The following is a 23049-nucleotide window of genomic DNA, read 5'->3' as shown; positions in this document are numbered from 1 at the left end:
AGAGAGAGAGAGAGAGAGAGAGAGAGAGAGAGAGAGAAAATTTATAATTAGTTTTAATTAAATTTTAATTTGACGCACCAGTTAAAAATGGAGTCTCAGAGAACCATGCCGTTGTAAAAACAATATCGTTAATTTCAAGATCTCTTGTTAAATTCAAGGCAGGTTCTGCGAACATAATATCGAAACAAATGAACGTTCCGAATTTAACACCAAAATCCGTATCGAACGTTACCACTTCTGGATGTTTCGGACGATCAAACTCAGGTTCTATATAGAGATTTATTTTGCGATATCTACAAGTGAAAAATATCGTATTAATTCAAAATATTATTTATCTCTTCGTTCGATATATTAAAAATTATTATTTGAACGTTGTACTTTGCGATTATTGTGCCATTGCGATCGAATACAACGTTGGTGTTATAATAATATGTTTTTTTTTTTGGACAATCATTACTCGTACAAGCTTCTTTTTCGGCTATATTAATGACAACGTATATTTTATTTTTCTTAGCGGCGCATGATATCCTCTTCAATGTCTGTATAACAAAGAAAAGAGTTATACAAAAAAAAAAAAAAAAAATGGAACACGTACTATTAAAAATAACGTAGTATTAGGAATCACTATAGAATAATTATCGTTATCTGTATTCGTAATCCTGTTTGTCATGTAGCATTGACTCATCTATTTCAGAATTATTATTCTTGTTATAAATATCTTATCTAAGTGCACAAATACATTGCGTGAATGATTTCAAACGGAGACAGGCATTAAAAAGATTCATATATATTGTATATTTTTACGTAAAGTAAAATCTTGGTAAATAATATGTACTCGAGATAAAATTTCGATTCGACTTGGATATCTTGCAATATTCGTTTACTTAATCGAGATCATTCTTTTTTTTTTTTTTTTTTTTTTTTTTTTTATTATATAAAGATAAAGAAATAGGACAGATTATTTCGATTAAATATTGAAGGTAAGAAGGAAGAAATGAAATTTACCTCGCTAACGCCAGTCATATTTGAAGCGCAAGGTGTATATTTTGCTTTCGCCGAGGGTATCACCGTTGCCCACGCGTCCATTTCATTTTTCATTGGCAAGTTATAACTAGTTATACCATCCTCGGGAAAAACAATGATGTCGGCGTTCTAAAAAAAAAAAAAAAAAAAAAAAAAAAAAAATGAAAGAAATCGTCGTACGTTACATTAGTAACTTTGTTTATAAATTTCGTCTTAGAATTCCAATAGTACCGAGTTCTGAGACACTTATATATCGATAGTAAGATAGATGTACATACACTCAGTTAAAAGCTATTCTTCGTCATCAATCTTTTCATACAAGACAAAGTTTTCTTCTATTAAGAAGTTTCCTCGTCTTGTTTCCTTACCTTTTCCGCATAACCAGATAAAGTTGAATGAAATAAGAACGGAAGTGAGAATGAAGGTTGAAAGGAGATAGTACGATGTAATTGTACGTGGCAAAAAACAAAAAGAAAAAAAGAGAGAAAAAGAGACAAAGGAGAGAGGGAGAATGAATACAATATAGGATAGAAGACATATTCGGAAATTGAATAAAAATAAAATAAAAGATTGTACTGAAATGAAACATCAAAATTATTCGAAATTAAATAAAAATCCATTTACCTGTTCAGTCGCATTTTCTATGAGTTTCTCATACTCGAACGTATTGGATTGCAAAGTGAATATGCTGTTATTGGTCATGCTTTCCGGTGCAAATTCTACGACCGCAGCTATATAGCTCTTTGAATCTGGCGTCGATGCCTGATTTTAAATAAAACATTTAATAACAATTAAATAGCGCTCGTAGACGATCTTTTTTTTTTTTTTTTTTGCTTCTTTGATTCTTCATAATAAATTTTTATTTTTACCTGACTCGACGACCGTGTATATGCAATGAGTAGATAAAATAAGACCCATCGCCAATTTGTATTATTAGACATGATTATTTTTTTTCGAGCTGGCTGAAAAATATGAGAAAATGTGAAGATAATTTTTATCGACTATTTCTTTGAAATATTTCTTTGTTTTTTTGTTTCTTTACTTTTTTTTTTTTTTTTTTGATAATTTTGTTCAATAAATATATGTATTAATTAATAATTATATGGCTCTTTTTATTGACAAAAATAAAAAGTTTATTGCGGAGAAGGTCTTTAAATTTCTTTAGTCATTAACTATAACATAGCGGGCTATTTATTGGAAAATGACATTGCTATATATGTACATATATTTTAATTTTAATTCGGTTTCAAAGTACAGATGCACATTTATTTTATACAACAGCTAGAATGGATGTGTGTGTGCGTGTGTATATATGTGGTTCATTTAAAACCATAGACCGTTCCATAAATTTAATTTTAATTTTATATCAGAAGCTTTAATCAATTATTAATTTAATTATTAACTAACTACCTTTTGCTGTGTCTAACTGTCTTTAACTGTGTTTATCCATAGCGGTATGATTACTTAAAATATATATGATTATAAGATAGATGTAATAATCACTTTTCTCAATAAATTCTCATAATTCTCAATAAATAAAATTTTGTCAATCAATGAGACAACTGTACATGAGTCTCATTATCATGTATAAATAAAAGTCTACATATATATTTGTACACTTGTGCAAATGAGATAAACATTAAAGATTTTTAATATGAGGTATAACAACATAAAATCATCGTAGTATTATAATATTACTATATTTTCTTTTACAAGTATAGAAATAAAATAATAACAGTACGTCTCATTTCTGATAATTTTGAAGAAAGATACAAAATCAAAGTACTTAAAGATTACATATATCATATCTAAAATAATATCTAAGAATTTATTATCAATATTTGAAAGTTATGTGTGTCGTATCTAGACTAGAATTTAAAATTACTTTTATCTTTTTCTTTTTTCTGGAATTGTCAATATTAAAGAACGATAAGCACAGTATAGACTTGTGATAAATATCTCTCGTTAGTAATGAAATAAAGTGGTAACAATATATCTTATTTCAGAGAATTTTGAAAAAAAAAGGTACAAACTCCAAATATTTAAAAGCTATGTATATCATATCTAAAATAAAATCTAATGTCATAAGTAGTTCAGTTTATCTTATCTTTTTGGATATTTTTAAAGTTAAAAAGAGATAAACGCAATATAAATATAGATGAACATAATCTAGATTGTATATATTTATTGAAATATAACATTTGCAACAATTAAACATGCATATAAAAATTTTTAAGATACCTAATCTATACTTGTAAAGTTGTAAAAGGAATCGCATAAAGAAAAGAGTACTCGATTAGTCATAAAGTTAAGAAAGATTTAAATAATCATACATCAATGAATCTCGAATCGAAAAATCTCTTTTGAAAGCGTAGTTGTTAAATGTTTTTCTCTTTTTGAAGGTTATGTTAGTGAAACAGGAAAAAGAAGACATAAAAGTAAAGAAAATATTATTGGACTTACTCGTTCAGACAAGATGTTTCTTTGACATGAAAGTCAGTAACTGATATTTGAATCATAAGATAACTCACTCGCGTTGCGAACGTAACTGCGACTAACGTAACGTGAGCTCAGTTTGGGCATATCGTACGGATTCGCTTACCCCGCGACTAGGGATTTCCCGATAAAATGTACATGTGTGTGTATGTGTATGTGTGTACGCGTATATCCATGTGGTAGTTCTATCAGGAAAATACGCATACATATATACGAGCCAATAGATGAATCAAATGTAAAAATAATTCTTCGCAAGTTGTATTTTAAGAGACAACAATAATGTTAGATGAGAATAACATTTGCAAATAATTAATTAATTTATATTTATAAATAAGGAATGTTTCTTTTGTTACGTTAGAGTCTTATCTGTGTATATTATAATTAAATGTTATATTAATGTTTAATTGTTTAATATACATGTATCTGATAAGAAAAGGAAAAATGTACAACAGTTTTTTTCTATATCTCAAGGAGGAAAAAAGAAACAAATATATTCAATTTTATAACTCATATATGTTTTATATAGGTTTAATCATTGGTGTTGTCAAGAACATTCTAATCCTCGAGATTACTCATGAATTTTTTCAATTCCGTATATTATTGTTCGATGCACACGTACTAGCATACTTATCAAGGATTGCGGAAAAGATTTTCGTTATAATATTACTTGATAATCAGCAAAAAACGAATGCGAATATATCTCGTGTACAGTAAGAAGTTTCTCTAACGTATTATTTTAACTAATATAACAAATAAGTTTTTATATATAAAAATCTCTTAACACTTATTACAATTAAATTACGTCAATATAAGTGTTTAAACTTTTTTAAATTCAGTTTTTATTTTGTTTTAATATACATATATATATATATATATATATAATTTTTTGTAATTTGAATCAAGAAAATTCAATATTCTTCAATGTATATACTCTTACGTCATATTTTAAACTTTTTATATTTTTAAATATTAGCGCGAAATAATTATGCTTGGAGATTGGTTATATATAAAGTAGCATTGTGCGCATGCGCGGCGGGAATCGTTAGATGCTAACCAATTCGAATTAGACGCCATGTTGAATTTTAGGACATTACCAAGTTGACATCGGAATCGTCGTCGTCCTCGTAATTACAGGTAATTAGTGATATTTTCTCTGACGTACATTCTCCTCTTATATATCAATCGATTCCTTAAAACGCGTATTCTAACATGTATTGTTCGTAAATCGAGATACCGTCGCGTTTAAAAAATATTCGCGAAAATAAAATCGGCGTCTCTTTGAGGGTTATTACGCGATATCTCTTTTTTTGGAATTTTTCACTTATATTTTCACATGATATCGATACTTGTTCCACTTTATTCCGATTATTTAATTAATTATTTTGTATTAATTAACAGTGGTCGATCATATTTCGTATCATATTCAATTTTTACGTATGCGTATATATATAGATATACAAACATATACATCTCTCTCTTTTTCTCTTTCTTTCTCTCTCTCTCTCTCTCTCTTTCTCTTTCTTTCTTCTTTCTTTCCTCCTTTTTTCTTTCTCACTGTCTCTCTCTCTCTCTCTCTCTCTCTCTCTCTCTCTTTCTCTCTTTCTCTTTCTTTCTCTCACATACACATAAACATTCTACTAATAAAGATCATACATTTTTTCAACTCTCTCGCGTTCTACGAATTGGTGAAATGAATTCTATATAACACGTGGTGTGACAAACGTACAGATATGTAAGACTATCTCTTTTTAAAGACTTAAAGAGAACCTTTATATAGAGTGTATTTGTACTTGGATTTCCAGGAAATTCGATTTCGCTCTAGAACGAAAACAAAATAGACAGTCGTAACATCGATCATTCATTTAAATAATGTATTGTGCGCATACAGTACTGTAACATAATTAACCGATGTTTATACAATATTGTATTTGTTTGAAGAATGGATAGCTCGTGATACACGTAAATTTTTTAATAATTTCAATTTAATTATATTTTCATACATTTGAATTTTAAACAAGAAATCAAGTTGTCAATATATAAACGAAAACTCGATTGATTTATAACCTAATATTTAAACAATAATATTTATCTGTTTCTTATTTTCATTAGCCTTTCTCGTCATTCTGAGATAAGATGCCCGTCGTGCGAGCATCAACGAAGATTTAAAGTAAGTAAATTTTTCTATTAAACCCTGTCAGAATAATTTCGATGATTTTTCATTTTTAACAACGATACTAATAATCATCTTTCCAATCTTTTTTTTTTTTTGTTTTCAGAACGTCATCGTAATCGTAATCGTGCGCGAATGAAGGAGTCGTGTGTTGTATCGGTAAAATAAAAACAGAAAAATCGCTAAGTAGAATCAGTATTGTTGTTCGTCGTATATGAAAGTTTCGGTTAGAGTAAAAGAAATTCGTCAATAGAAAGAAACTCATCAAGTTTCTTATTTTCGGCAGCGTTTTGTTAAAATTTAAAAGGAGTCGCAAGACGTATCGTCATTTTGTCATTGGACTTTAATCCCTATTCGAAATAAACGTAAGTGTTTTTGTATTACGTTTCTTTATATATACATATATTAAATATGTGTACGTATATACATGGAATAAAAGTTTTATTTTATTTGATTTTGGATCGATATCTTATTATTGTCGGATAACTTATTGTCTTGTTTTTCTTCGTTCCGTTTCAGATGTGTCAACAATATTTCTTTCCTTTCAAAGAAGAAGAAAAGAGAACTCCTCTTCGATGGAAGTTTCTAACAGGAAAACCAAGAAGTTCTCTGATCGCGTGACCAATGTGATCGTTGTAAAGTAGGTGTGTTTTGGAGCCATCGGAGAACATCTCTAAGTAGTGAGTGAACTTTGAAGTCCCTCCGATCACTCAATCATGTCGTGGACAAAAGGTCCCAATCGGCACGGGTGATCGGTTGTAATTAAATATTAATTTGTAGAAGAGCATTTGAGTGACCACGAGTAAATTTTCTTTTAGGAGATTTAGTCGTGAATGCTTTCTTAATTTTCTTATTTATTTATTTATTTATTTATTTATTTATTTATTAGATCAGGATAGGATCTTCTTGTTTCATAAACGTTTGGAATTATTTATATTGTGAATATATCAATGCATTTGTTGAAATATCTTTCCCTCGCGATAGTAGGGAAGAATTCATGGGAAATATAAATTAATAATTTGCATCGTAATTCGTAGTGAATTAATTATACATGAATATTAATTATACATGGTATTCATGAGTTCTAATAAATAATGGACAAGAAGATATTCGCGATGGACTGTCTTTGGATTACAAGCGATATTATGCATGATCTTTTTGTAACAATCAGAGTAATCGCTTGTAAGAAGGAGCGTTCAAGGATTTTCCATTATATTTTTAAATTAGAATTAATTAAATATTTGCTCAATTTGAATTGATAAAAGAAAAGTCTCGAGTAGAGTCATTGCTTTGAAAAAAAAAAAGAAAAAAAAAAAAAAGAAAAAAAAGAAACAATCGAGTAGAGTAGTCATTGCTAAAAGACAAAGAGACTTGTAGAATCATAGCCCGTATGCTTAATCAATAATAAGTTCATCATTTTTAGCTTAGAATTTTCAGCAATTAATATATACTAATTCCCGTTTCTCCTTCCCCCCATTCTTTCCGCGTTCTCATTTATACGTGTGCCCAGGTGTTACTCGTATGGGTGAGAAACGGTTAGTATGGGTTTAGTTTTAAGTTTCCCCATTTGGCGGCTGTCATGGTTTAGTGGTTGTGCCCGATTTACGATTCATGCGTGTGCGCGTTTAGGTGGTGAATCGTACGTCGGTTCGCGATAAATTCTTTCTCTTTAAATATTTAATGCACTTTATTTACAAATGAATTTTGAATATAAATATATATATATATATATTTATACAAGTTTTTTCGCGTTGCAAAGTAGAGCGATCAAATTCGATGTGATAACGATGAAATACTCGTATGCTGTTAGTACAATTATATACTGATACATATTAGTATTTTTTTCTTTTTTTGTTTTAGTCATATCACGCAATAATCATTAAACGTGACAGTCGATTACAGCAAAATGGTACGTACGCCTATATAGTATATAAGTGAGAAACGCGATTGAGCTAGGGTGTCGGAGATGCCCCGGGGCATGCTCTCTAGTTTTTGCACTCTGTTGGTATGTGAGAGAATCGTGGAGTGTGTGTGTTGGAACGAACGATTTGCTATTTTTTTTATATATAGGTTATAGGCAGGCAGGTAGCATACTTTTCTGAGCGAATGTGTAAATTTTAATTTTAAGCAGGTATGGCCCAGACAAGGCGCAAGATATGCTCAAGAGTGAGAAATCTCGTCTCTGGATTTATACAGAATCGTCACGAAATTTGATTTTAGTTTAACTCATGCTTACCTCGTTAATTTATTTTCTGACGGTTCTGTTACTTCGTTATGTATCATGATTCAAAGGGATTTCCAATGATTTGTTATCGATTAGCTTCTATGTCGATCCTATTTCTAACGAAATTGAGTCGAACAGTCGGCAAAACCTTTGATGAATTTGATACTTAGTTTTGTAAGATTAGCACTTCGCACGATTCGCGATTTTCTCTTTTGAATATTCGATATGATATATATGTATAATAATTATTAATTATCGCGAATACGCGAATGTACGATTAAACGATATACAAAGTATTGTAAGAAAATTTATTACAGATCAAATCATTATATAATATCTATTGCATACCTTATTTTCATTCGACTTTATTCTTCGATATGAAAAGTGCGAAGGGTTAATGTTAGTTTTTAATAGGTCATCGATTAGTATTGTTATCTGCTGGGGCATTCGAATTAATGTTCTCGTCGATTGATTCCAAGTTTGTTGATTGTCTACTCGCTAGGATAATTAACAAAAGACAAATGAAACAAATTGTTTTATTTATTAAAATGTACGTCATTAACATTAAAAACGATTCTATTATCATAGTTTGTCATATTACGACGGTGTGACATTAGAATTAAAACTTTGCACGGTCGAAAATCGCTGTAATCATTTTTTATGCAAAGCATTTAGATCTTTTCTTTTCAGTTGTATTTGGGTTGCCTGTTTCCTTTTATATTTTAGAATCAGGGACAGTTTTAATTAATTGTAATAATTCTGTTACTAGAATTTTTGAACGATGAACGTTTGTAACCAAAGATTATTTCTCGCGTAAAGAATGCCCTGCAGCAGTGGTTACGAAGCAAAGAAGAGACTATTATGTCGAAGAGGCCCCCACAAACTGTGGCTCAAGAGGGCAACTATAGGCTATTGAGTTACTTTCGAAGGTTCCTGCAGCATGTTCGAACCTTCCGAGAATGGCTCTTAGTCATACATACTTTATCATATTGTCACTCGAAATGCTCTTATGGTGATGGGTGTAGGGGTAGATTTGAAAAACTAACCAACGTAATATTTCGTCGCCAGTCCTACATTGCCTCGGGTACGCGAATATGATTATTTCATATTTTATGTATTTTCATTATTAAAGTCGGGTCATACATATTTTTTTACTTTTTTCTTTTTTCTCTTTTGAAATTAAATTAAATTCATGCTTTTATCTTACGTATAAGTAATATATTTCTTATTTGAATAAAATTTAATTCTATTAAATTCGTGATCACGAAACGTATTATATAGTTATTGCGGGGACCACTGAAGCTGCACTAATAAATAAAAGGTACACATGAATCTGAAACAAACACAGTGGAATGTTTGCCAAGTTTTCCCTTTGCAACGCATTACGGGAAAAGAATATTTGTTTAGATTAAGATCAAGAACGTTTCATTTTCTTTCTCTTTTTATATATATATATATTTTTTTAAGTTGTATTTAATTAAATCAAATACAAAATTTTATCTTTCCTTTTTTTTTTTGTAATATCAAATATTATTGGAATAAGAATAAGATAAGAATTTTTTAAATCACGTAACGGAGAGGAAATTTGACAATCATTTTGTCAAACGCTTGAAATTACTTCGACAATAAAAAAATAATTGCTATTTATAAGGTTTTTCAAATTTCTAATTCATTTATTATTATTCTGGATAGAATCTCTTTCATTTATTTTTATTCTTTATCGGAGTAAGCTAGGATTCGATTAAATGTTAAATCAACCGCATTAAACGCGCATCTATGTAGATTTTTTTTACGAAGAAACAAAAAACCTTTCGATTGAATGAAACGTTGAATGTTTTTTTTTTTTTCTTTCTACTTTTCGATTAGATAAATAGATTTTGCGGTATAATATGGATTTTTTGTTCCTTCTTACAAAGGCATTAAAACGTAATTGCGATGTTGCTTTGATATTGAAAAAACATTAATATACGAGTAGAGTCATCGATGGATCGTATATTTCTTCACGGCTATTGCCATAATGCAGCAGTTTTTTTAAAAATATTTTTTACATATTATATTTATGGACTAATCAACGATTATTTACATCGATTTTTTATTTTACTTTGTTACTTGATTTTAGGACATTTTTTTAAATAATAAAAAAAGAATTGTCGTATTACTTACGATCTATACGATTATAATTATTGTAAAGTAAGTACTACAAAGCTGATTAATGATTATACGCTTCGATCTGTTTGACAAATATTTTTATAATTTCCTTAATTTTGCTTAAATCCAAAATTTTTTTTCGAAGCATTACATGGACTATGAATAAGAAATTTTATTATCGATTGCTATATACATATCTAAAATTGATTTTTCATTTATTCGATATAATATCTGAGATAGAGCTAAATAATTCATATTCTTATCGTATATTTTGGCCACGTTTTCGTTGCGGGTGAGGATAATATACCATTTCATCTTTTTTGTCAACAAATTGGAAGTGAACGGGGTATCGATTTCATTGATATATTTCCATACTATAAAGAAACATAAAGAGGTAGAAGAAGAAGAAGAGAGAGAGAGAGAGAGAGAGAGAGAGAGAGAGAGAGAGAGAGAGAGAGAGAGAGAGAGAGAGAGAGAGAAAGAGACAGATAAAGAGGGGATAAAGAGGGATAGAATAAAGAGGGAAAAAATAGATATAAACTTTAAATAATGGAGAATAGAGGAGAACAAGGTATAGGACGAAAGATAAAATGCTTGAACGCATTTTTCGGGCGGTCGAGTCTGTCCGGTAGTTGCGTTAAATAAAGACCTTGTCGAATTTGAACGCCTCGTCTATGCATGCCTATGTGTAGTGCACACACACATACACACACACACATACATATATCTATATACGATCGAACGATTTTCAACCCGTATATCATCGGCTACTACACTTTGATACAATGTGACGCGTCTCTTCGGTTCAAAAATTTACCCTCGTTTTTCGTTCGTTCGAGCGTTGTTATATCGTCAATGAGTCGTCCATCCATCGTCGATCGAACTAGTTTTATCTCGGGGAAGTTCATGTATCTTGTGTGTTCGTAAAGAGATTACGATGGGCTATAAGACATTAAATAGATTGTAAAACTCGAAACGACAATTGCTCGATTAACATCGCTCGTTGCCCTTTCGTAATAAGCAACGCATGGAACGGTCTTTGCTTTTTATATCTCAGTCGACTGCTCGTAAATCATGCGATAAAAGTCGAAAGCTTGGTTGTCTCGTAAAAGCTTTGCTTTCTTTTTTTTTCTTTCTCCCTCCGTCCCTCCCTCTTTCCCTCCCCCTTTCTTTCTCGTTTAGAAATTTATCCGAGGAAAGCTTTTTCTTTAGTCTAATGCGCGTTCGATCGCGAACGCGAACACACTTGGAATTCTGATTTCGTTATTTTAACAGTAAAACTCTTGGTATGATCATAGAAGGAGAAAAAAGAGGGGTAGTAAAATGGTTTGTTAGTTTTTCGAAGAAAATCTTAGCGACTTTTGAATCGCATTGCAATCGTCGTCGTCGTCGTCGTCGTCGTCGTCGTCGTCGTCGTCGTCGTCGTCCTCATCGGGGGTGTGTCGAGCTTGCGAGGTGCCGTAGTGATAGAGTGGGGGGTGGCTAGAACGAGCAAGAGGGAGAGAGTAAGAGGATCGAATGGTGGGGAGGTTGGTAGCCGCGAAGCAGCAGTGCGTCGCGACGCTGGCTGCCACGCGGTTGCCTATCAATCTTTTCTCATTGTCGATTCTTCCTTCTAGCAAAATTTAGTGACTTACATGCATCGGCTATCGACCGTCTATCGATCCTCCTTCGCTCCTCCTTCCACCCTCTGTCATCCGTTTATCTCGCCATTCACGAAATATCTCGTAAAAATCCGTGCCAGTCATCGTAGATATCATCGCGATAGTTCGATTTTCCTCTCCTTCTACGTTCCCTTCTCCCTTCCATTTTTTTCTTTACCTTCTTCTGTCGATCTTTTCTTTCCTTAAACGACAACTCGTCGGCTACGTTTCGACGAAACGGTTTTTCCGCCATTGGCTTATTCTCTCTCGTTGCCTGTAAATAAGTGACAAAGAAACGCTAATTCCGTAAAGGCGGCCACCTTTCTCTCTTTCTCTCGTTCTTTCTCTTTCTTTCCTTTCTTTTTATGCGAAGTGTCAGTGATAGTAGATGGTGAATCCAGTGTGAAGTGAATAACTATTTCTTCTTTCTCTTCTTCTTCGTATTCCGTGTCATTGGAATACCTTCTTTCACTTCTTCTACTTCTTCTTCTTCTCCTTCTTTCTTCGCCAGTAAGTACTAAGCTCTTCGTAACCATGTACTACGTACTTACTCGTTCTTTTTTCTCCCACGGGACGTAATGTTACTCTCACCGTGGTTACGCACACCGTATCCGACTTGACTTCACCCTACGTGTTTCGAGCGAGCTGTCCTACGCGTTGCATCGGGTTCGCGAACTCGTTTACCTACGTAGGACATACCACGTCAAACTCTTCCTATCGAGTTATCAACTTCTTCTCCATCGTCGATACAATTTTTTCACGATTTTTCACGATAAACTTTACCTCGAATCGTGATTCATTCTTTCGCATTGAACGTACCTAGTCAACGATTAAAAAAAATGAGGCGAAAGACAGCTCGATGGAAAGTTTATGCACACATCCCTATATTTATAATTTATAATAATGAAGGGTGAAACTTTTGCATCGCGGTTCATTGAAAATTAGTTCAAACTTTTGTAGACTTTTTTTTTCTACGGAATCGAAGAGTTTACGGTACTGTGTAATTCGTGGAAACGATTTCATTAATCTAAAATCTATTGAAACGAGTAAAGATGGTCCACTCGATACAGACAAAGACAGAGGGATCGTTAATACCGCTTTTTAGCGTAAAAGCACTCTATAGCGTTTCTATTTGCGTTTCTGCCTCTTTGTAAACTGGCATAGGTATACGTAGCGCGGGCACCAAGTTGGAAAACGAAATGCTTTGAACGTCCTCCTAATTGTAACTTCCCATCGGACAGGAAGGCTTCCTACTGGCGACGGTAGAAAGTGCCTTTGAATCTAGCGTAATAATGTAATTGATGATCGATAATGGAGGTTTGTCAGGCCTTTCGCGCTGGATGATGCTGGTATTTTTATTTTGTAACGTCGCATTAACGGTAATATAGGCAGAGAGACTGAGCGAACAAGCGAGTGAGATAGATAGATAGATAGAGAGAGAGAGAGAGAGAGAGAGAGAGGGAGAGAGAGGGAGAGAGAGAGAGAGAGAGAAAGATGGCAGTTTATATATCGTGTGTTGAAGTGGACAAGGTTGAGGGTTTCATCAAAGCACCCCTTACGTATTCACGAAGCTACACCTTATCGTCCTAACTCCCACTCTTCAATTCCGTTATCTCCTTTTCCGTCTGATACCGTATCTATTCAATTTTTTCCTCTTACTTTGATTAGCAACGTTCGCTGAAAGAGAGACGTAGCGTAAGAGGGAATAAGAGAGGGAGAGCGAGTGAGAAAAAATGTGAAGATTATAGTGCATAAAAAAAATAGTCGATTCGTTCGAGATAACAAATGCAAAGACCGCGCCTCGATTCGTTGCTTCTCGAGAAATAAAATTCGATTAATTAGTATATTTTTGAATCATTGATCTTTTTTTTTATTTCTTTTATTACAACAGGTTTGTTTCCCGAATCTCCTTGCTCTCTCTCTCTCTCTCTCTCTCTCTCTCTCTCTCTCTCTCTCTCTATTTCTTTCTTTTTTCTTTCTCTTTCTCTTTCTCTTTCTCTCTCTCTCTCTCTCTCTCTCTCTCTCTCTCTTTCTCTCTCTCTCTCTGATCTTGTTGCAACAAAATTTCTTCATTTAGGAAAATCAAGAGAGGTTTATCTTGAATAATGCAAGCACTCGCAGTAGTGATAAGCTACTAATGGACGTTCCATTTGAATTCGCATTGAAAAGAGTCCGCTCTAGCTTAAATCCGAAGAAGGACCCAAGCTTTTCAGATGTTCTTCCTTTTTCTTTTTCTTTCTTTCTTTTTCTCTTTTTTCCTTTTTCTTATTTCGTCGAAAAATCTCTTTGCGAAAGACTTGAAAGAGAAAAATAGCGATAGAAAGATAGCGAAAGACTTGAGATCGTAGAGGAAGATGGCAAAGATCGAGTGCAATTAAAAAATTTCATTGTACGGTACCAACAATTTCTCCAGAGACACGGACCAAAAGAATTGTGGTAGCGCACATTCCAATATATCGTTTTTATCCGTCATGTGTCTTCGTATTAAGACGAGTAGAATGTGCTTTACGGATAGTAGGAACGAATCGTGGAAAAATGCCAAATGTTCGTATCGACTGCTATTTGCAATCTTGGATACTTCCAAGAGGGAAGACTCGATTCGGGCGTTCTTTAAAATTCCCGCAAATTCCGTTTGTGGTTGCTCGCGTCGAAAAAAAAAAAAAAAAGAAAAAAAGAGGAAGAAAATAAAAAGAAAGACAAAAGAAAAATATCGTCGAGTAATTCTCAGACGTGTTACTCGTTGTATTTTCTATTGAGTATCGAAGAGACGATGAGAATGTACACGGATATTTTCAAATATTTCACGAACTTGTCGATTATTAATTCGATTCAGAGAAATTTCTTTTTGTTGGCACGTCGCAATGCGCGAATATTCTCGTAAAAATTCGTCGAGAAAGAACATTTCTTCCTCTTTTTACCACTTTTTATTCTTTAACTATCATCCTCGAAGACACTAGGATGCAAATATAAGATACCTCAAGAAGAAAGACAATTTTTGTCGAAGTAACGAATGCTCTCTCTCTCTCTCTCTCTCTTTCTCAAAGACCCACGAATATCAGGAAGACCGGGGCTTAAATATATGCGGCGAATTTCAATGTAAGAAGAGCGAAAGATGGGACGGCATATTGTTCGAACATGTAGCTTCTATCTCCCCACCTCTTTCTCTTCAAACACGCTGCCGAAGTAGGTATGTACCAAAGTTACATAGAGAGAATATCGTCGATGTTCTATATCCTGACGTCTCACCCAATATTCTTGAACCACTTTTATGGTAAATATCCTTTGGTCCAATTCAATGCTTTAATGAATTTTTTGAGAATCGAAGTAAATATATCTTATATAATAAAAGACATTATAAAAATTATTGGATCGAACAAAAAGATTGTCCTAAACGATTTTCTTTTTATATGTCTTGTTATTACACGTATTTATACAACGTTTGTAGAAATGTTGATTTTATGTTAATGGAATGTTCCTTCGTTTCTTTCTTTTTCTTTTCTTTTTTTTCTTTTTTTTTTAAATCTTTTGTCGAGATGTTTACGATTTGATTTTACGATTAAAACACAAGATATATGGTGTTAAACCGTTTATGTTACTCTCCTTAATTCGATAGCAGTTTGTCGAAGCGACTGGCGAGTGTTTCGGTAGTATCTACAGTAATATTCTCGAGGAGAGAACGCTTGCGTTGAATTTCGGTTTTCGGTGTTGTGTTAGAAGGTTTCGCGGATATTCGCAGCCCAGTTCTAAATACATATGCATCGCAAAAGGCACGCATTTAGGAAGTTCGTGTATATGTGCCTGCACATAGCGAACGAAACCCCCGAACTTTGCAAGTCAAATCAACGAAGCGTTGCCTAATTGTTGGCTGGAAGTCGAATTTGTCCACTCGAAAACGCGACGCCCAGCCGCTGTGAAAGCGTTTACGTTCAAACCTTTCCAACGTCCTAACTTATCTCCTCGTTATATTTTCATTATTATTTTCATTCTAACGACGAAGAAGGTTGTTAACGAAAATACAAGTTATGAGAACGTATGGTGGTAAAATTATGAGAACAATTTAGAAACACGAATTATTCGCGAACGTACGTCCGAATTTAATACATTAAGATGAAAATGAAAAAAATTTGAGAAAATGGTAAAGTCTGGAGAGAATACAAAAAGAATAATAAAAAAGTATACATGTATATATGTATATATATATGTTAGATAGATATGTACATATATGTATGTATGTATGTATGTATGTATGTATGTACTCGAATGAATACGGAAAATAAAAGAAGAGGAATAAATAGAGTATATAGAAGGAAAAGATTTCAAGAGTTACGCGTCGATAAAGAGAAATAAGAAGAGAAAGGGGAATGGAAGAAGATTGGATATGCAAATAAATCAGTATTTCGATCGAAGCTAGAAGATTTGAAAATTGAAATTTAGAACGTTTATCTCGCGTTTCGATATCTTCACGTATTAGCAATTTTATTTTCTAATAAATATTATATACAAAATGACTGCGACGTTAGAGCTTTATTAAACTAGATAAAGAAAAAGAAAAAAAAAAAAACAAACAAAAGAGAGAAAAGAAAGAAAGAGAGGACGCATTTTTTTTCGTTTTACTTTTATTTTGCTTTTCAGCATCCGATTTCTATCTCGTTATCTTTTGGCACTCTCTCGTTCCGTACTTGCTTTTTTTTTTTGACGTTAATACGCGAAAAGTATCTACTCAAATGATATGCGATATTTTTGTTTCTTTTTTATTTTATAGAATATTTTTTCTCTCTTTCTCTCTCTCTTTCTCTGTAATAGGAAGATGTAAACGTGCATAATCTTCTCGAATTGATCGATCCAGCTGCACTTTCATCACTAATCTCGATGAGGATCTAGGATACTGACTGCGCTTCATTCTGTTCCATCGATCGGTGAGTCTTCATCCACATTCTTCTCTTCTTTCTTTCTTTTTTTTTTTTTTTTACTTTCTTTTTTATAATAATTTTTCCTTCGAAAATTCTTATCACACAAAGAATAAATAATAAGAGAATACTCGTTATCATCATAGCCCCGTCGTTCTCTTCCTGCCCTTTTAGTTGATTATAATAAATATTATATGATCATGCGACGATCTAGAAAATGAAAGTAACGTAATTACTAAAACATTTTGACAGTGGACTGAATTAAATCGATAGGATCGATCGTATCCGTTCAAATAAAATTTTTATAATAAAATAAAGTTTTTTCCTTCCCATGGCATTCTTACAAGATAAATAAATTCTCCGTGGTAAATCCCATTGGCTTCGCTTTGATTAATCTCCTATAAAACGGTCTATCACGATCGAAGACATTTCGAGTTCTTTTCAGATTACTCGTTTTACTCGATGTCGAAGAATCACATAAAATGAGTTATTAGGAGATTTATGATATTTATCTACCATCAGATTTAAAACTTCGATGGTCGGATTTGAATTTCAAACTTATCTCCATATATTAATTTCGATCGGGTTTTTTCTCATTACTTATTTTTCTGTTTGTTTTGTATTATCGATCAGACGAATTTTATGATAAAGAGTATTTGGAAAGTCAACGAGTTAATTAGCAGTAGGGGAAAAAAGTTTTTCGTTTAAAATGTTTGCCGAGTTCGACAAAATTCGATGGACCTTTTTTCGAACCGCGAGAATTTCGTGCGAATGGCCGACCTATGTATCGCATGTACATATCGAACAAATGCTAGAGATAGAGCCAATGGTTATTTCACGCAAAGTTGAACAGAAATATCCACATGATTCGTTGCTTAGTCGTTCTGGATAAAACCGATCCTGTTGCGCTTTAAACGTGATGGTACAGAACTCGTTCTTAGCCTTTGGGCATTTTTAGTACAAATAATTTTCGGTCGAGCAAGGGGTTAACTGTTCTACGGAAGGAGGATTTGATAAGAAGTTCTGAGATTCCACCGAAGCAGTATATTCTTTCATATATTCGTCGTATAAAACTTTCTCCATTTTCCTCTCGTTTTCCAGAAACGCAAAAGAAAAGGAACATCGCATGGCATACGATAGTTCCAACGAATTTATTGTACTCACGGAAAAAGTAGAATGGTGAGGGTAGTTGTAATTTCGAATTGTCGGTAACGCGATATAAACTCGAATGCAATTTAACTGAACTGCTTTGTCCTTAAATTCCCTTGATACCTATATCAAAGTCTACATATATATATATATGTATATATGTATGTATGCATGCATCCATGCATGTATATACATACGTATATATATATATATATATATATATATATATATGTACGAGTATATATGTATTTCTATCTATATATTTATCTTTGTTATTACGGTTCGCTCGACAGAGTCGACCCTGTGAATATTTGAAATTCGAAGTAGCCTGGGCTCGATCGTTTTCTGGCTAGAGTTCAAAGCGCGCATCGAATCGGTTTCTTCAAATTTTGATCGTTCCGCGATACACTTTCTTTTTTCTCGAAATCACTTCTATTTATTCTATAATCAACGATAGATCTTTATCGGTGTAACGAGATACGCTTTTATCGCAAACACCTTGCGGTATTTTTCGTTTTATTGGGCGACAGGCATGTAATCGATTTTTCTCCCCGTAGAATTTAACGTACAGATTTCATCTAAGCCATGTAAAATTTCATTATGGTCGTGCATTATGGGTTCGATAGTTACGATAAAAGGTTCGTATTTTCTGAAACGGACGTACGATGTGTACATATATGTATATATATATATATTCATACACACATACACATATGTACGAGCTTTTAAATATAAATGTGATTGGATAAAAGAGAAAAGAATAAAGAGAACAAGAACTCCCGAGTTCATATTACTCCACCTACGTCAGTCGTATGCATGTGAAATAAATTTCAATTCATCGCAAGGAAGGTTTCGGAAGCCAATTAGTGGTTTGATTGTAAACCGAAAGGTGATTTACATCGATCGACTTCTCTATCGATTTGTCTACCGGTAGTTACCCCATACCTGGTTATTACCATCTTCAATCCTTCTGCGTCTTATTCCCGATAACAATAATTCATCTCGTAGTGTCTCTACTTTTTAATTCGTTTCTGGTATTACGTGGGAATCTCTTTTCGGAAGAAGCTCGTTGTAAGCGAACGACTTCGTCTAATTGTTTAACGATTCGTAGATATTTTCTCCTTAATGCGATCTCGAACACCCACTGTGTTAAGTGCGTTTTGCTTCGAGTTTGTCTTGCGATAAGGAACGTGGGGAGGATACTTGGAATTACACTATGGGGAAATACAATTTCTTTTTTCTTTTTTCTTTTTTTTTTCTTCTTCTTTCTCCTTTTTTTTTCGTGCAAAAGTGCCATCATGTGTTAGGTATTTTTTTGTGTGAATATTCACGATACGTTGCACGTATTTCCTGGACGCGCTATAAAGAGAGCTTTCTCTATCCACTTTCCTCCTTTTATGTATTTCTTTTTCGTAAAAGATTCGTCGACGTCAAAAATGTTGCTTGAAATTACCTTACTTACGTCACCAGCGTAAAATATACTTGATACGATATGGACTGATCCTGCAAGCGATTACGCATTAATTTCTATTTATCGAGTGTATCGATAATTAATAGGTAGTTATAAATCAATAAATTTATTATAGAGACAGAGTAATCGTAAGACGTAATGAATTGTTACGAATGATCTGGGAAACCATCGTGCGCGTAAACTAAAAAAGAAGATTACGAGCGGAGCCAAAGACGCCATAAGACGATGTGTATACTTGGAGAGCAAATAAGATGATCTATGTGTTTGTTTGCATCGAATACAATTCTGTTTACTCGAATTAAACGTATTCGTTTGTTGGAGATGAATCGTTTCGGAACGAAATAAAAGAATATTGCTCGTTTTTGGGTTCTTTGTTTATTTATTCTTAATTTCGAAATAAAAATTGAAAGTATTTTTGTTTGCTACGTTTTTAGAATTGGAGCATTCGTTGAAACAATACTAATTTATCAATGATCCATTCGTGGACCGTGAAATTGCAAAACGTTCCTTTTATCGTGTTATTTATATATATATATATATATATATATATATATATATACACATATATAAATGGTAACTCGTATCTACCGGAAGTCGATAGAAATGGAATCGTTAGATACGTATTGCACGCAATCTGCGTTTGCCGCCAAGAAGCGTACGTTTGTGTTGTTTAATTTTAATACTGAAAAGTACTGACATGGTTTTGCTGGCGTATAGTGTGACTGCCTACGCGTTATGCATAGATTTCCATATTTGAAAGTTAACGTGAACGTGACTGGGGTCGTTAATACTTATATTATGAAGGCATGAGTTGGAGCGAGAAAAGGATGAGAAACAGCAGCAGTAGCAGTACCACCAATAACCTTGATCCTTTAGGTATTTATAGAATATTCGAACGAAAATCTCTACCCTGTCTGGCCTTTTTCGCTTCGATGGATCGCAACAAGGAGTTGCTTTTCTTTCTCTCTCTCTCTCTCTCTCTCTCTCTCATCGTTTTTTTAAACGTTTTTCTCATTATTTTCCAAAGTTTTCTATACGTCGAAAAGTATATCTTCCATTCTCTGCGAAGGATAATATCGTTTCGTTTCTAATGGATTCAGCTCGATCGTTTCGATAGAAATTTTTATTTACTATTTGAAAGGCATACTTCATTCTCGGCTTTATCTTTTTGACGCGATCTTAATATACGACGAGGAAGTTTCATCAATCAGTAGCACAGTGGATGATGGTTCTCTGTATATTAAGAAGCGGTCAAGGCTACGTCGCGATATTGACAATCCGTCGAGTAGAACAGGTCATCTATGAATAACGCTCTGAATTTTGGTCCCCTTTAAGATTTATTCCGGTCAGTTTCGGCGTCTTAAAGGGATTTACAACGGGCTAAGATAGCTTGAATTTATTATGCGACATCATTCTCTCGTTCACCCCCTATCCCCTGTTTCTCTACCCTACCTAAGAAATATTTATCTTTCTTACCTTCCTTTTCCTGTTCCTCCTTCCAAATATTAGCGCGTGAAATGAGAAAATATTGAGTCGGATGTCGGTTCAGCCGACGGTATTTCTTCAATTACCGATTACACGCTATCGTCGACTTTTCTAAGTGTCTTCTTTATTTCACTTTCTCTCATTAGTTTTTCTTCTCTCCTTTTCATCAATAACGTAGCTCGTTAAAAGCCTCTTGGATGTTCGCAATCACTTATACAGAAGGTAAAGATTTGTATCGCGCAAAGTTGGCTAACTGGTGCAATTTTGTAGTTTACACAAACAACCCAATATTTATTCGAGCGTATTTGATCCTCTTTGTACACGAGCTCTCTCTCTCTCTCTCTCTCTCTCTCTCTCTCTCTCTCTCTTTATTCTCTATCTCTTTCCCCCTCTCAGGAGACTATCCAAATTGCACGATCATTAACGAGCTAGATATGTACGTATCTTTTTTTTGCGACATACTTGAGAGCTTGCTCGTTTTTATACGTAATTCGTGCTCCGAGTTGGATCGAATAAAATAGGGAAATAAAGAATGGAGAGAAGAAATGTAGGATTTGATCGTTTCAAGAACGGTAAATCTTTTATATTTCTTTTCTTTTTTTTTTTAGAGAAGAAACACGGTAAAAAATATTTTTTGGTTCTTCGCGAATTCGAGAAGCACGTAAAGCGTGTCACTAACCCCAAGTAGAATGGGAATTATCGTTTGATCAAGGATTCAAATAACAACGACATGAGACGTCACGGTACTTCGCATCGCGTTACATCATAAAATATTTGCTCCCGGGAAATAAAAACGAGTTGTAAAAATCGATTTAGACTCGCGTGACCGACATTCTATGAATCCCGCGAGCGGGTGTATATATAATCTTAACCCTTGCGCCTGTTATGGAAATTTCATCGGGTACCGATACAATGTCGCTGATCGAATATGTATGACACATATTTGTAAATAAAATTGCTGGAAATATGCCGAGTTGGTCGTTTTACTAAAGCCATTTTATAACTATTGAGTTTAGAGCGACAAATAGTTTAGATATGTAGTGCAAGCAATGAAATGCTCTTGTCAGAGGAAAGAGAGAGAGAGAGAGAGAGAGAGAGAGAGAGAGAGTGGGGAGACACATAGAATATACTATTACGTAAATTGTCTTCCCTTTTGATTCTCCTCTTTGTTAGATTAGTGCTTCGATGGCGGTCAATGAGATCGTTCATACAATTACGACGACTTTGAACGGTTTAACATCGAGTTAGAAAGGCATTAGAGCGTAGAGTTATCGCGATCAGATCGTGCCGATTATAATGCTTTGTCACCTCGCGGACCGAAGGATGTGATCCCGGCGCAATTGCGGTGGCGTCTATCCCATTGAAGTGCTTAGACGTGGTCTTGCCGCAATTGCCCGCCTTATGTGTGAGCGTGTGCGAGCGTTTGTGTGCGTGCGCGTGTACAAGCTTAGGGTCGATAAATTAGAAATGAGGTCAGACGAAAAGTTGTCATAGAACGAGCGAACGAGAGAAGAGAAATTTTAGCTTTTCCACGAGTGCTCGACCAAACGATGTCTTCCTTCGAACTTTTAATCACACCCCCTTTTCACGATCCAACTTTCTTCCTGCGAATTGAAATCTCAGTTTTTAACTTGGAACATACCATTTCGCAGTTTTGAAAGACGAGATATAATAAAGTACGAGAGCGACTAACACATTATTTTGTTTAGCACCTAGTCGAGTTTGCCAATTCGTGATATCTCGTCGTTGTTATCGAGGACGCAATTTCTTTTGCCACTTTTGACGCGACTCCAAATGTATATTCGCTGTATAAGTTTTAATACGAGTAGTCGAGTGTCACGCGAGCGTAGTAAACTCTACCGTAGTTGTAATGTAGTAAACTGTGTTTGGTATTATCACGAACGGTAGTGTCAATGTGCGAATTATTCTACGATATCGTATAGCGATTTTAAATGTCCTTGGATAGCTCCTTAAAAGTACTTTCAACTCAAGAACGTAACGAACGGTACTGCGATCGATCGACTATATATCTCTTGAAAGATCCTCCACGATAGACTTACTTCTCCTTATAATTGTGCTCCACCAATCATTTCCAGTGAATATTCCGCATTTATCCTAAAGTCCGAAGTTTCTTGTAATTGTATTGATAAGTTCGAGTGTTCCATCATTACTGGCTCCTTGCTTATTCCAAATGCTATTATTCGAATTATGTCGAACGTTGGGCCTTGATTGATTTTACATTTCAATCGAAAGATTGGATAAAAAGGAATGTTAGAGAGAGAGAGAGAGAGAGAGAGAGAGAGAGAGAGAGAGAGAGAGAGAGAGAGAGAGAG

The 23049-nt window shown here is 33.9% G+C and overlaps 2 protein-coding genes and 1 long non-coding RNA gene across 8 annotated transcripts in view; 2 read left to right on the top strand and 1 right to left on the bottom strand.

Moving 5' to 3' along the window:
• Nucleotides 1–3643, bottom strand: part of LOC122629771 (vanin-like protein 1) — a 17450-nt gene extending 13807 nt beyond the window's left edge. For 2 of the 3 annotated variants that reach the window (XM_043813540.1, XM_043813539.1), the window contains exons 1-6: nucleotides 3487–3643; nucleotides 1893–1985; nucleotides 1648–1785; nucleotides 1006–1152; nucleotides 379–539; nucleotides 79–293 (exon numbers count right to left, since the gene is read on the bottom strand). In XM_043813540.1, the coding sequence (XP_043669475.1) occupies nucleotides 79–293; nucleotides 379–539; nucleotides 1006–1152; nucleotides 1648–1785; nucleotides 1893–1964 (733 nt within the window). In that variant the 5' untranslated portion in view covers nucleotides 1965–1985; nucleotides 3487–3643. The remainder of the gene's footprint in view (nucleotides 1–78; nucleotides 294–378; nucleotides 540–1005; nucleotides 1153–1647; nucleotides 1786–1892; nucleotides 1986–3486) is intronic. The other variant, XM_043813541.1, reaches the window with a different exon arrangement.
• Nucleotides 3644–4406: 763 nt separating this feature from the next.
• On the top strand, nucleotides 4407–5993 carry LOC122630190. The gene is made up of 3 exons (XR_006327430.1): nucleotides 4407–4653; nucleotides 5629–5686; nucleotides 5796–5993. It is a non-coding gene; the product is annotated as an uncharacterized LOC122630190 (long non-coding RNA).
• A 5612-nt stretch (nucleotides 5994–11605) lies between these two features.
• Nucleotides 11606–23049, top strand: part of LOC122630189 (synaptotagmin-7) — a 105734-nt gene continuing 94290 nt past the window's right edge. Inside the window, exons 1-2 of one of the 4 annotated variants that reach the window (XM_043814418.1) lie at nucleotides 11606–12214; nucleotides 16508–16620. The gene's annotated coding sequence lies outside the window, so the exon portion shown is untranslated. Of the gene's footprint in view, nucleotides 12215–14735; nucleotides 14892–16507; nucleotides 16621–23049 lie in introns of those variants that run through there. The other 3 variants (XM_043814416.1, XM_043814419.1, XM_043814417.1) reach the window with 3 other exon arrangements.

This window comes from Vespula pensylvanica, chromosome 6 (genome assembly GCF_014466175.1).
Source record: "Vespula pensylvanica isolate Volc-1 chromosome 6, ASM1446617v1, whole genome shotgun sequence".
Lineage (NCBI taxonomy): Eukaryota > Metazoa > Arthropoda > Insecta > Hymenoptera > Vespidae > Vespula > Vespula pensylvanica.
The sequence above is the reverse complement of the archived record's forward strand: the minus strand, read 5'-3'. Positions and strand labels throughout refer to the sequence as shown.